The 13208-nt window shown below is 34.4% G+C and overlaps 2 protein-coding genes across 2 annotated transcripts; one reads left to right on the plus strand and one right to left on the minus strand.

Moving 5' to 3' along the window:
• Positions 1-347: 347 nt before the first annotated feature.
• Positions 348-8099, plus strand: LOC122300552 (primary amine oxidase-like). Its single transcript, XM_043111300.1, has 7 exons — positions 348-717; positions 1884-1962; positions 3049-3986; positions 5363-5747; positions 5845-5958; positions 7082-7623; positions 7720-8099. Exons 3-7 carry the CDS (start codon positions 3184-3186, stop codon positions 7928-7930), a joined length of 2055 nt encoding a protein of 684 aa, XP_042967234.1. The 5' UTR covers positions 348-717; positions 1884-1962; positions 3049-3183; the 3' UTR covers positions 7931-8099.
• A 207-nt stretch (positions 8100-8306) lies between these two features.
• LOC122300555 (primary amine oxidase 1) lies at positions 8307-11387 on the minus strand. The gene is made up of 4 exons (XM_043111302.1): positions 9822-11387; positions 9596-9709; positions 8703-9253; positions 8307-8609 (listed from the first exon to the last, which is right to left on the minus strand). The coding sequence occupies exons 1-4, from the start codon at positions 10959-10961 to the stop codon at positions 8456-8458; spliced, it is 1959 nt and encodes a 652-aa protein (XP_042967236.1). The 5' UTR covers positions 10962-11387; the 3' UTR covers positions 8307-8455.
• Positions 11388-13208: the final 1821 nt, after the last annotated feature.

A 13208-nucleotide genomic window follows, 5' to 3' on the forward strand; every position in this document is an offset into this window, starting at 1 on the left:
ATAACTAATTACATTTAAGAAGTACACAAAAGTGATTGCGTATAAAATTTTTGTAGAAAAAATTAGTGAGAGAGAGAGAGAAACAAAAGAGAATTTGAGTTCTGAATTTATTTTCTTTATTAATTCCTCTGTACGTCGATCATCACTTATTTATATACTTCATCTAATCAAAGCACTATGGCTTTATTACAATTATGGGCCTTAGCCTAGAACAAGTATTACAACCCAGAACAATTACAACTCAAACATTCGTTCATAAGGCCCATCTCCACTTAAGCCCATCTAGCCATCAACCCACACTATCATATCATGTTGCTCTAAGCTTTTATCTGCTACTGCTCATCTTTGTCTATTTTCTGTTGCCCTAGCTGCCACCCTCTCAATCCGTGACAAAATTCTCACTCTCTCTCTCTCTCTCTCTCTCTCTCTCTAAGAATCACTCTTCATCTCTCTCTCTTTCTCTCACTGTTAGTCAGCAACAATGCTTCTCCTCTCCTTTCATCACCGTCTCTCGAGCCCCTTAATTGACACAAATCGCCACAGTCTTCTCCCTTCCATGTCATTTTGTTCTCTCTTCATCACTCAATCCCAACTTTCCTCCCTTTTCTCTATTCCATCAGTTCTCCACGAAGATCAACCGAATGCTTGCAGAAAATCAAAGAAAACAGCCTTTGATTTCAACATAGACAACGAAAATGGCAGCCATTGCGTTTGGATGTAAGGATGTCTTAGATCTACACATATTATCGATGGTTTTTCAATTTGGATTGTTCTAGTGTACATCAGTTTGATTTTCTTTGTGTACAAATTTTTATTCCGTTTGATTTTTGTTCTGGTTTGTTGCGTTGCCGTGAGATCATGTGTAATGGTCTGATGAAACTTCCTTAGATCTACATGTATTAAAATTTTTTTTTTTAGATTTGGTTTCCTTTTGTGCATTTGGGTATGATTTATTAGGTGAATTTCTAGAAATTTCAAGCGATTTTGTTTGGATTTGCCTTAGTTTTGTCTATGTGGGTATGAATTTTTTGCTCAACTTGCACACATTCAACCAAAAACTGAATGAATTGAGAAGAGGAAGAATGAATTGAAAGCCGACCGAAAGGTTTTGTGTGGAAAAGTGAGTAGTAGAGAATAAAGAGAGGAAGAAGATGAAACAAAAGGGAAACATCCAAAAATCAGTCGGTAGAGAAAAAAGCAAAAGAAAACAAAAAAGGAATTTTGTCATAAAATCAGGGGCAAAATAGGGAAAAAAATAATGGATAAAAATATTGTTCATCCCTCAATTCGGACTTATTTAATAGAGTATATATATCTAGCATTCTAATTTGTTCTAGATATTGTATTGATCATTGTGGAAATAATTCAAAGCTAAAATTACAAATATAATAAACATAAAAAATAATTTGTACAAGTTTCAAACAAATAAATTTCACTTAAGCCTTTGTAAAAAAATATACCCTATCTTAAATGTTTTAAAAACATTACTTTTTTTTTTTTTTTTAATTGAAACTACTCACTTTTTTATAAAAAGATTAAACTCAACTTGTTACCAGCATTATTCAACCGATCCATTGACAGTAAACCCAATAGAATGACAAAACTAAATCCCAGTCTATCTTTTTTCTAGGGACTGTATGGAATGAATAAAAAAAATTATAAAAAAATTATCTTATATTCAAAAAGACTTATATGAATAAAAAAAAAATTATAAAAATAATTTTTTTTTATATAAATTTTATAATAATCTATTTTTTTTTCTATGACTGCGTGTCGACTGAAAAAAATATTTCTCTTTATTTATAAGTGTGGTAAAGTTGACTGTCTGGATCTGTTGATTAATCGGCGTGGTCCTGTTGATCTGATTGCCGTTCCAATTCTAGTGGTCGACGTTGCCCGCATGCAGATTCATGAATGCCAGACTGCAGGGTCCGTATCGAAGTATGACAAATGCACGTGGAGGTAATTATTATTCTTTTGAGTTTATTAGGAAAATATATATGTCAATATTGGAGGCCGATAGTGAAAATATTTTTTAAATATCGGAAATATACAAGTCTGAGATAATGGTATCTGCATGCGTACGTATAAGTACCGACCGAGAGAATCCGCCATGCATGAATTACATGATCATTTAGATTTTGGAGTGTACTCTAAAGAAATTGCCATCAGTGACTCAGTATTCTAAGACTTGATTTAATTCCTCTCAAGTCTCAAGGGTATTAATTAATTATGATCTTTGGTCTATTTATTGACTCAAGATTAGAAAAGTACGTAATTAATCAAACCTTGCCATAATTTATAAAATGAGCATGACTTTCAAATGTATCCGTCAAATTAATGAGTTCTTTTATTTTTCTTTTTTTAAATATTTTTTAAACATCCTTAACCATAAAAATAAAATAAAAAATATATATAAATTCATTAATAGTCATTTTCTAAACTACTAAAAAAATAAAAAATATAAGTATATACTTTTATTAGGTATATTCAATAGTCATACTATCATTTTCTTTTTAGAAATACCAGAAGTTGGGTCCTGATTGTGTGTTTCGATTTAATTTTATATATATATATATATATAATGATTAAGGAATTATTTTTTAATAACGCTGGGATTATTTTTTAATATTTTAAGATGTTAAAAAAATAAATGCATGTAAAACAAAAATAAAAAAGATGAAATATACTTATCGGGCCCAAATTTGGGGTCCCGTAGCTTTACTCTTTAATTTCCTTTATAAGATGGGCAGAATTTTGAACTTGAGTAGTAAAAACGAATTATAAAAGCATTTATAAAATGGACAGAGTTTTCAAATTGTTTATCAAAAATTTTTTATAAAAAAAAAATATTTTAACCACAAATAAATTTTTTAAAAATGAACTTATAAACTAATATGAATTGATATGATGTATCAGATTATAAAATTATTTTTATTAAAAAAATAGATCTAATAAATTTTATAAAATTATATCAGTTTAAAAATTTACTTTATATAATCTTTTTGTATCTTAAATTTACTTTATATAACATCTTTGTATATGTAGCTATTTTATAAATTGACAGTTTATAAAGACGTTTATAAAACCCTGACCGTCGAAAGATCGAACCCAGCTTAATATTCGAGCATGCCACAATTATTTGTTGTTAAAAGCAAGCTGCAGCCGGCCAGCTAGGTCTCAATGATTTCTCCGAACTGGACAATGTCTTCAAAGTTGAAAATAATGCTATCCATGGTGCTCCTATCCCTCTACACCTTCTCTCTAGTCTCAAGCCACCAGCACCACCCCCTAGACCCTCTAACTCGATCTGAGTTCACCCTGGTCCGCACCATAGTGCAGAAATCGTACCCTAGCTTGATCCACAACCTAACCTTCCAATACGTAGGTTTGGACGAGCCAAACAAACCCAGAGTCCTTGCATGGCTATCGAACCCAGCCTCCAAACCCCCACCTCGGCGCGCCTTCGTCATCACACGCCTCTCAAAAAAATCCCACGAGATCGTAGTGGATTTGTCGACACGTTCGATAGTTTCCGATGTTGTTTACGACGGAAATGGCTACCCTTTGCTTACCATTGCCGAACAATCTGCCGCAATCACATTGCCCCAGACATACGAGCCATTCATCGAATCGGTTAAGAAGAGAGGGCTGAACTTATCCGACGTGGTGTGCTCCACTTTTACGGTCGGATGGTTCGGAGAGGTGAAGATCAGTGCGAGGGTTTTGAAGCTACAGTGTTTCTATACAGATCATGGAACGGTTAATCTGTATGTGAGACCAGTTGAGGGAATAACGTTAGTAGTTGATCTAGACGAGATGAAGATAGTTGAATACTATGATAGGTTTAGGGCTCCTGTGCCAAAAGCTGAAGGAACAGAGTATCGGGCATCCAAGCTGAAGCCACCATTCGGGCCTCACTTGAATGGTGCAGCTTTCCTGCAACCAGACGGACCAGGGTTCAAGATAGATGGTCATACTGTCAGGTCGGTGTTTCTTAACTCTTCTTTTTTTTTTTTAGCAAACTTGACTCATCCAACGCCATTTTTGTTTGTATAATATATAACATTGGCAAGGCCGGCTAATTTAAGCTTTGATTTTGCAATGTGCGATTGGTTTAAGCCATCCTCTCTCTCTCTCATTTTACGTTTTTCTTTTGCGGTACGTGGAAGTGTAGGACTCATGCAATGGAAATTGGACAAGTGATTCAACTAGTTTTCTAATAAAAACTTTAGTCTTCATTCTCATATTATATATAATTTTTTAATTTTTAAAATTTTCTCTTATTAATATATTGTATAGAAATGATAAGTAAAATAATTTAATTAATTTTATAAAATAAAACTAAAAAAATTAAGAAAATAAATCAAAAATAAATAAATATAGTGTATGATATATTAAAATGATCGACAGTAGAAAGTACTTTTCTAATATAATTAAGAGTAATACTATATATAATTGTGGAATATATAAACATTTTTTTTATGTAAGTTCCGTATTAATTTTTTTTTAAAAAAAATTATAATATTTATATAATCACAACTGTAAATATTATTTTATGTAAATATTATTTTTTTTTATAACTGATCAGGTGGTCCGCAGTACTGCTGTTCACATAACTAGATAGCTACTTAGCTAGTTTCCATCACATGTTCTCCTCGATTTCATCTGACTCGTCGGGTCATTTTCTTATCCTTCCACGTACTTCAACTTCAATTATACACACATATGTACTATACGAGCTGAAATACTTTGGTCCCCAACTCGGGATCAAAGTTTGACCCGAAATATTTTTTTATTTTTTTAATTATTTTTACTTAATAATTAAGAAAATATTTTTTAATATTGTCGTATTTTAAAAAATATATATATAAATAAAATGAATTAAAAAAAATACCTTCTATTCGGCGAAGGATGTAGCGCAGTAGCTGCAGTACCCATGCCAGCTATAAGAACAGCTTAAAAAAAAAAAAAAATCTCTGAAAACAGAAAAGTTTGAACGATTGAACTTGCGAAAATCATTTTTTATTAAAAAAAATACCGAACCATCTCCCTTCAGCCAGGTTAGGCTATAGCTAACGCCTGATATATATAGGCTGGCTAGGATAGGCCGGATCTAAGATTTTGTGATGGGCATGGACTAGAAGATCAGAGCCCAAGGACGTCATGTAAATGTCAATGTCCCTACAGGACTACTCATTTTAGTAGTTAATTTGTAACCCACAAATTTAAGACATTTACGATGCATGACAGGCCCAGGCCTGTTTCTTATTGTGGGGTCAAGGCTTGGGCTTAAATGCCAGGTTAGGTAACTTCAAAATACTGACAAACTAGCATTTATTTTTGGTGGTTTGCTGATCAGTTGGGCCAATTGGGTCTTTCACGTGGGATATGACGTGCGAGCCGGTCCAATAATATCTACAGCATCAATATATGACCTGGAGAAGCAAACATATCGTCGAGTCCTATACAGAGGATTCATATCGGAGTTGTTCGTGCCTTACATGGACCCAACCGAGGAGTGGTACTACAAAACATTCCTTGATTGCGGCGAATACGGGTTCGGTCAATCTGCGGTGTCACTCGAGCCCTTCGCCGATTGCCCTTCTAATGCAGTGTTCTTGGACGCATATTATGCCGGAGCAGATGGTTTGCCTGTGAAAATACATAATGCTTTTTGTATATTCGAGCGCTATGCGGGAAATATTATGTGGCGTCACACTGAGTCGGGGATTCCAAATGAAGTTGTAAGTCATATTATTATTATATTTCATTATAATTAATTAATGTTGGTTAATTTGGACATGACAAGTATAGATCGATGACAATTTTATGATTAAGCAGATAAGGGAGGTGAGGCCAGAGGTAACCCTTGTAGTGAGGATGGTCGCAACAGTTGGCAACTATGACAACATTCTTGATTGGGAACTCAAGCCCAGTGGTTCCATTAAATTTGGGGTATGGAATCATTTATCTTTTTTGCCATTTATGAAGTTTCATGCTAAGTTATATGATCAGGAAACATGTTGTGATTCTAGGTTTAGTATGTTTGTATGCGTAACATTAATATTACCAAATTTTAAAATCGTATTGGCATTTTGCCTATCTTACCTCTTATCTACAATCAAAATATTGGGGTGGGTTCGGTGATTTTCAGTTCATCATTTTCTTGGGATTAGACCAGATTGAATATTTATAAGGACCGCTAGCTATCTGTCTGGACTAATTATTTTATTATCTTTTCATCTTTTTTTCTCAAATAAATTTTTTAAAAATTATTTAAATTATAAAATTAAAATTAAGTGAATTATTAATGTGGATTATGTAAATAACTCTTTAAAAAATATTTTACTATAATTATATTTATGATATTGATAGTTATTACTTTTTAACTTAGACTTTACTCTTTAATACTATGCATAATTATTAATAACGTCATACATTTTATATATAGTTAATAAATATCAAATAATTTCATTATATATAGATTATTCATGCTTTCTTGCAACTTAAGTATTTCAAAACAAATTACCTAATTATTTTATTTAAGTGTAAATAATAGAGCATGTATGATGTATTAACTATTTATATATAATGACATAAACAATTACATAATTTATGATTTATTATTAGTTGATAGCATATATTATTTTATATTTTATATAGTCAATAATAATAAGTTAGATGAAAATTACATCATTACACAAAAATAATATATTAAATTATTAAAAATATTTTTAAATATATATATAGAGGTTTAATATAATTCGATCCGATTTGATTCAAAATTTGTAGACCTTGGAATCAATCCAAATTTCATTGGTTCATATATTTTGAGACCGAGACCGATGGGTCCAGAATTCAGTCTGGTTTGGTTGATTTTGTCCGTCTGGACTGAATTATTTACAACCCTTCCAAAATGGGAATCAATTGCATATTTCAAAAAAGAGAAAAAAAAAATTGACGATTTGAACAGTTTGGTGATCATATTACAAATAGAGCTGTATATATACAGCTTGTGTGTATAAAATTAATTAATTGGTTGTGATGTAAGGCTTCCTCTTATCTGAATAATACATAGGTAGGGCTAACGGGAATGCTAGAAGTGAAGGGTGTGACATATACTCACACAGATCAGATAAAGGAGGATGTCTACGGCACCCTGTTAGCAGATAACACAATTGGTGTGTACCACGACCACTTTTTGACTTACCATCTTGACCTCGACGTAGATGGCGAACCCAACTCCTTTCTCAAGAAAAAGTTGGAGAAGATCCAGGTAACAGATCGCCACAACTCACCAAGAAAAAGTTACTGGACAACTGTGAGTGAAACAGCTAAAACTGAATCTGATGCACGAGTTCAGCTGGGCTTGATGCAGTCTGAGTTAGCAGTGGTGAATACGAACAAGAAAACCAAACTTGGCAACAACGTTGGTTATCGTTTGATTCCATGGTCAGCAGCACATCCCCTTTTGTCATATGATGATTACCCACAAATTCGGGGAGCCTTCACCAAAAATGATGTGTGGGTCACACCGTATAACAAGTCAGAGAAATGGGCAGGAGGATTATATGTCGATCAAAATCATGGAGATGATACCTTGGCAACTTGGAGCCACAGGTACCACATGATAAACTGAACTAGGAAAAAGAACATATGAAATTATGATCTTAATTTGATTGTTGATGATTGAGTTTGATTTGTTTGTCCGTGCAGGAATAGGGACATTGAAAACAAGGATATAGTATTGTGGTACACAATTGGATTTCATCATGTCCCTTGCCAGGAAGATTTCCCGGTGATGCCAACCTTGAGTGCTGGGTTTGAGCTCCGGCCGACCAATTTCTTTGAGAGCAATCCCGTCCTTAAAACAAAAGCACCCAAGCATGTGGACTGGTCTAACTGCACTGCTACCACTCAGCAGTGAGTACTGTAGTTCATTGTGTTAGAATTATTATAAGAACCTCCATCCCCCGGGAACGTGGTGTAAAATCTCGTCTTCTACCGGATTAATGCTTGTCGGTTTTATCGTAATAATTAGCAAAATCAGCAGGGGACGTTGCTATGAATAATTACTATGAATAATTTCCCGGTAACGATATTCCTAGTTCTTTTAACAATTACTCTTTCGTCATCATTCTTGACATGCCATTAAATGATTAGACGATAATTAGTAACCAAATAATTAATACTTGTCCACACTATAAAAGGATAATGATTAAAATACTTGTAAATATAATTTTCCAACCCAAAGTGCAACATTTGTTTGGATTTACATGAAAAAATGGCTATATACAAATTAATTAGTCACCGAAAGTCACAGAATCTGAATTTAAAATCGATCGTACGTTACATGTAATATGTAGTGAAAAGTTACATTGGAGTTGGTCATGTATGTACGTTAACATGCATTATTACATCGCATGCATGCATGCATGAAGTAGTAGTAGTGTTAAAGTATTGGGTTGCTTTCGAAATAATTAGCTGGTTGTAACTCAAATCCACCATGAATTGCTGGCATCACCGGGAAATCTTCTTGACAAGGAACGTGATGGAACCCTACCGTGTACCACAAGACAATATCTTTGTTTTCAATCCCTCTATTCCTGCACATGATTATGCACGCATTCAATTGATTGTCTTCTTAGAATTTAAAATTCCCATTAAATTAAATTAATTAAGTAGAACTCAATGTTTACCTCTGGCTCCATACTGCTAACCCATCATCTCCTCGGCTGCCATCTGCGTAGAAGCCTCCAGCCCACCTCTCTGTCCTGTTATAGGCGGTCACCCACACTTGATACTTCGTATAAGCCGCTCTGATCTGTGGGTAATCATCATCGGATAAAAGAGAATTGACCGGCCGTCCGGTTATCAACCAGTAGCCCACTTCGTTCCCAAGCCTTGTTTTCTTATTGGGATTCACCAACCCCAACTCGGCTGGCTCTAAGCCGAGTTGGATCCTAGCCTCGGCTTCCGTTTTGGCAATTTCTCTAACCACAGTCCAGTAACTTTTTCTAGGTGAGGTGGCATCGGGGTGCGACGTTGATGATCTTGCTGTTCGTAACTTGGCTTTGACGAAGGAGTTGTCGTTACCGTCAACGTCAAGGTCGAGATAATATGTCAGAAAATGGTCGTGGTTTACGGCCACCGTGTTTTCTGCCACCAAGGGTCCATACATATTTTCTGTTATCTCTTCTACGTTAATGTACGGCGTGGCCTTCATCTCCGGAATACCTGTGAGATCCACCTAGAATAAAATGCCAAGTAATTAATGTGATAAAGAAAACAATTTCATTTTGATAATAAAAATATTATTTTCAATTGTCCGACTGAATTGGATCATTCAATTATAAAGATCGAGAGATCGACAGCCTTACTACATTTAATATATATTACCCATATAGGATTTATGGATAAAATGGACTGCATTAAATGTTTTGCATGTGTATATCTCTGCATTGAATTATCCAATTCAGTTAAAAAAAAAAAAATGTGTCAATCTGAATTATTCTTTGCTCTTCAGAAGAAGTAATGTCCATGATGGTGAAATTAAGGAAAGAAATCTTTGAAGAGAAAGTATGAATCTTACCCCAACTTTGATGCTTCCACTTTGTTTGAATTCCCAATCGAGTACATAATCATAATTACCCACGGTGGCTATCATTCTAACCACCAAACTAATCTCTGGCTCTCCACTTCTTATCTGCAAGAAGGCCATTTTCCACCTTATGCTAACATTAATTACCACAACAACAACTACAGAGAAGGGGCCAAAAACAAAAGCCAGAACAATAAGCATAGCTCAACAGCCTTACCACTTTGCCTGGAACATTAATTTCAGTATGTCTCCAAGCTACATCACCACCATATCTCTCAAAAATGCAAATAACTCTTGTTACCTTCTGTGCCTGTCCATCCGCCCCAACCATGTACCCATCCATATATGCAGCATTCTCCGGGCAATCTATCGATGGCTGCAGGGTATCGGCGGATCGTCCGAACCCGAATTCACCGATGTCCATGAAAGTCCTGAAATACCATTCACTTGTTGGATCAGAATATGGTACAAATGTTTCAGATGTATGTCCTCTGTATAGCACACGCCGAAACTCCCTTTTTCTTGCATCGAATATCGAAGCTGTTGATATGATAACTCCTGCTCGAGCATTGAATCCCACATGGAAAACCCAATTACCCCATTTAACCTCGTGGTCATCAATGGTGAACCCGCCAGTACGGCCATTTGTGATGTTGTCTCGAGTGTTTGAATTGGGCTTCCCTTTTGATGACTGAAAATCAGTACCCTCAGCTTTAGGCACAGGTGCTCTGAATCTGTCATTGAACGTTGTAATCTTCATGGAATCAACATCAACAAGCATGGTTATCCCCTCGATCGGCCTTGCAAAGACATTGACCGACCCTTCACGATAAAAGCACGCAACTTTGAGAGCTCTTCTTGTAGCTACTTCCCCATACCAACCAACTGTAAAAGGTATGCAAGAAACTTGAGACAAATCCAAACCCCTTCTCAGAATCGAATCCTTGAATTCGGGAGACTGTAGAGGCAGTTTGCTAGCTTTGAAAAGCTCAGTAAAAGTGAGAGGAGGGTAGCCATTGCCGGTGTGGAGTTGGTCGGAGGTGATGGAACCAAGGGTCAGGTCCAAAATGAGCTCCCGTGTCTCACCCCCTGCTCGAACCACCACCTTGGCTTGACGATTAGGCTTTTCGCTTTCTTTGCGTGAAGAAAGCCAGCTGAGGACATCTTCTTTTTCTGGCTCTTCAAGATCAACAAAGTGAAAGGTCAGGTTTGGGAGAGAGGCTAGGCGAGACTTCTGAATTATGAGCCTTATTTGGTCAATTTCAGTAGGGTTCAGAGGGTCTAGAGGGTGATAAAGACTGGAAACGTAGCAGCAACATTGTAGGAGACAAACCAGAACTAGAAATGGAATACTCATGGATACTGTTTTATAAATTCGATCCCCGACAGCACAAACTAATAAGCAAATCGGAAGTGTAAAATGCGTAAGCCCAATACTTCAATGATTACTCTAACATTCACTGAGTAAAGAGATTCTCTTGAATATATAGTTAATTGAGATTTGAGGATTATTATATAATATAAAAAATATATATATGAAAAAAAAAAAAAAGAAGAGAAGATAAATCACATAAAAAGCACCGAGATATCAAACAAAGGACCGAAAGCAAGGCAACAATATAAGCTTAGCCTTTTAAAGCTGGCTATAATTTTAGAACATCATGACTACATATAGTTTGATCTGTTCAAACGCTTGACATTATAAAACCTCTTGAAAATCAACCACACACTGTTGGGAACCCTATAGTAAGAAGACACGTACTCGTGAACTATTTCTACGTACCCCACTTCCTACCTTATAAACACAGTCTTACATTAATTTGACAATATTATTGCACATTAATTTATGTAATATGGCAGGAGGGCACAGCCGTAGCTTTAAAGTTGCAACATGCAATTTCTTAGACTTGTTCCAGAAGCACGAGATACACGGCCACTGGCATTGTCCTTCGCTTACGTTGAGAGCAAGAAGTGACTTTTTGCTTTAGGAAAATTTTTTTTATCATCCTCACACTTCACACACTACATTTATTTTATTTTATTTTTCATTTTTTTATAATAAATATAAAGTGTGTAGATGATAAATAGAATAATTTAATTAGTTTAATAAGAATAAAATAAAATAAAAAATAATATTTTAATATATAAAATGTGTGATGTAAGATGTTGTATAGCATTCTTCCTTGCTTTAACGCTGAAACAAGGGGCATTGTTGCACTTATAATATATAGAGGAACAATGGGAACACAATTTTCAATACAAATAAAAAAATCAAGAATTTATTAATATATTGTGGAGAAATATTTTAACTATAAAAAAATTTCATAAAATTAAACTCACAAACTGACGTAATTTAATATAATATATTAAATTGTAAAATTATTTTTAGAAAAATGCTAAAGCTTCCGAATTTAGGAGGTTTCTTTTTTTTACCAAATTTTTTTATTTAATAATTAAGTAAATTCTTTTAAGTGATGTTGTGAATTTTTTTTAAATATATTTAAAAATATTAAAAAATGAATGAAAAAAATTCAAAAAAAAAATCTTCATTCGGGTGAATTTTTCGAGCTACTTTTATGATAGCTGTAGTGTTACTCTTATTTTTATTATAAAGTAGATATAATAACTTATTATATCAAATCATATCTATTATGTCTATTATATATTATATATAGGAACAAGTTGTATAATAGTTATCATGTCTATATCATCTTTCTTTTAACATACTCCGAACTAAATATTTAATCCCGACCGAGTACCGATCATGAATGTTATCTGCCAAAGCAAAGTATTTTGTGCCTGAGATTGAATCATGGATTAAATATTCAGTAATTCTCTCACCTATAACCACGAAAGGTATATATCCTGCACAACAGCATGCCGGAACTCATGTTTCTTGTTTTCCTTAAATTTATTATAAAAAAGGGTGTGCTGCGTGTGCAATGGAGTGATTATATGATCAGAAAAAACAGGCAATTACTAAGTTGTCAATATTATTAGAGAATTGCTACAAATACAAAAAGATTATATAAAATAAATTCATAAATTTATATGATTTCATAAAATCTGTTAGATTTACTTTATAATCAAAATAATTTTATAATTTAACTACCAAATTAAAGCATATTAATTTATAAATTTATTTTTATTAAATTGATTTGCTACTAAAGTATTTTGCATAGTTTATACGTTTTGAGGACCGGCCGGGTTGTACGATGCGTATTCGGCCTTTGGGGGGTTGGGCAAAGTGTAGATGCAGTTTCTTTCAAGTTGAGTGCATCCCGTACGCAAACATGCGAATAATAGGGATTCTCTCTTCCGTACGCCCCTTGACATCAGCTATATCGAGCAGTACTGGATTGCCCTGGAAGAAACATGGTGACCGCTGCTCAAACTCAAAGTCGCTGTTGAGTGCATGCATCACGGGTGGCCAAAGTCTTCCGAGTAAGGTACGTGATGAAAGCGGAACGTGTACCTTTCACTCCACGATTCTTTCTTGAACGCTGCTATGGCCACCGTTAGAGCTCTTGCTAGGCGAAAAAAAAAAAAATTATTTTTTTCACATTATTTTTTAATATTTTTAAATATTAAAAAAAATTTATAA

The sequence above is a fragment of the Carya illinoinensis genome, chromosome 2, assembly GCF_018687715.1.
Source record: "Carya illinoinensis cultivar Pawnee chromosome 2, C.illinoinensisPawnee_v1, whole genome shotgun sequence".
NCBI classification, from domain to species: domain Eukaryota; kingdom Viridiplantae; phylum Streptophyta; class Magnoliopsida; order Fagales; family Juglandaceae; genus Carya; species Carya illinoinensis.

Bases quoted from the DNA above. Each gene is read 5' to 3' on its own strand.
- LOC122300552 (XM_043111300.1), top strand. From the start codon at position 3,184: ATGATTTCTCCGAACTGGACAATGTCTTCAAAGTTGAAAATAATGCTA. The intron at 5,959-7,081 runs GTATGGAATCAT...AATAATACATAG, and splicing joins GTGGTTCCATTAAATTTGGG to GTAGGGCTAACGGGAATGCT. The intron at 7,624-7,719 runs GTACCACATGAT...TTGTCCGTGCAG, and splicing joins TTGGCAACTTGGAGCCACAG to GAATAGGGACATTGAAAACA.
- LOC122300555 (XM_043111302.1), bottom strand. From the start codon at position 10,961: ATGAGTATTCCATTTCTAGTTCTGGTTTGTCTCCTACAATGTTGCTGC. The intron at 9,710-9,821 runs GTAAGGCTGTTG...GCCTTCTTGCAG, and splicing joins TTAATGTTCCAGGCAAAGTG to ATAAGAAGTGGAGAGCCAGA. The intron at 9,254-9,595 runs GTAAGATTCATA...ATTTTATTCTAG, and splicing joins GTGGAAGCATCAAAGTTGGG to GTGGATCTCACAGGTATTCC.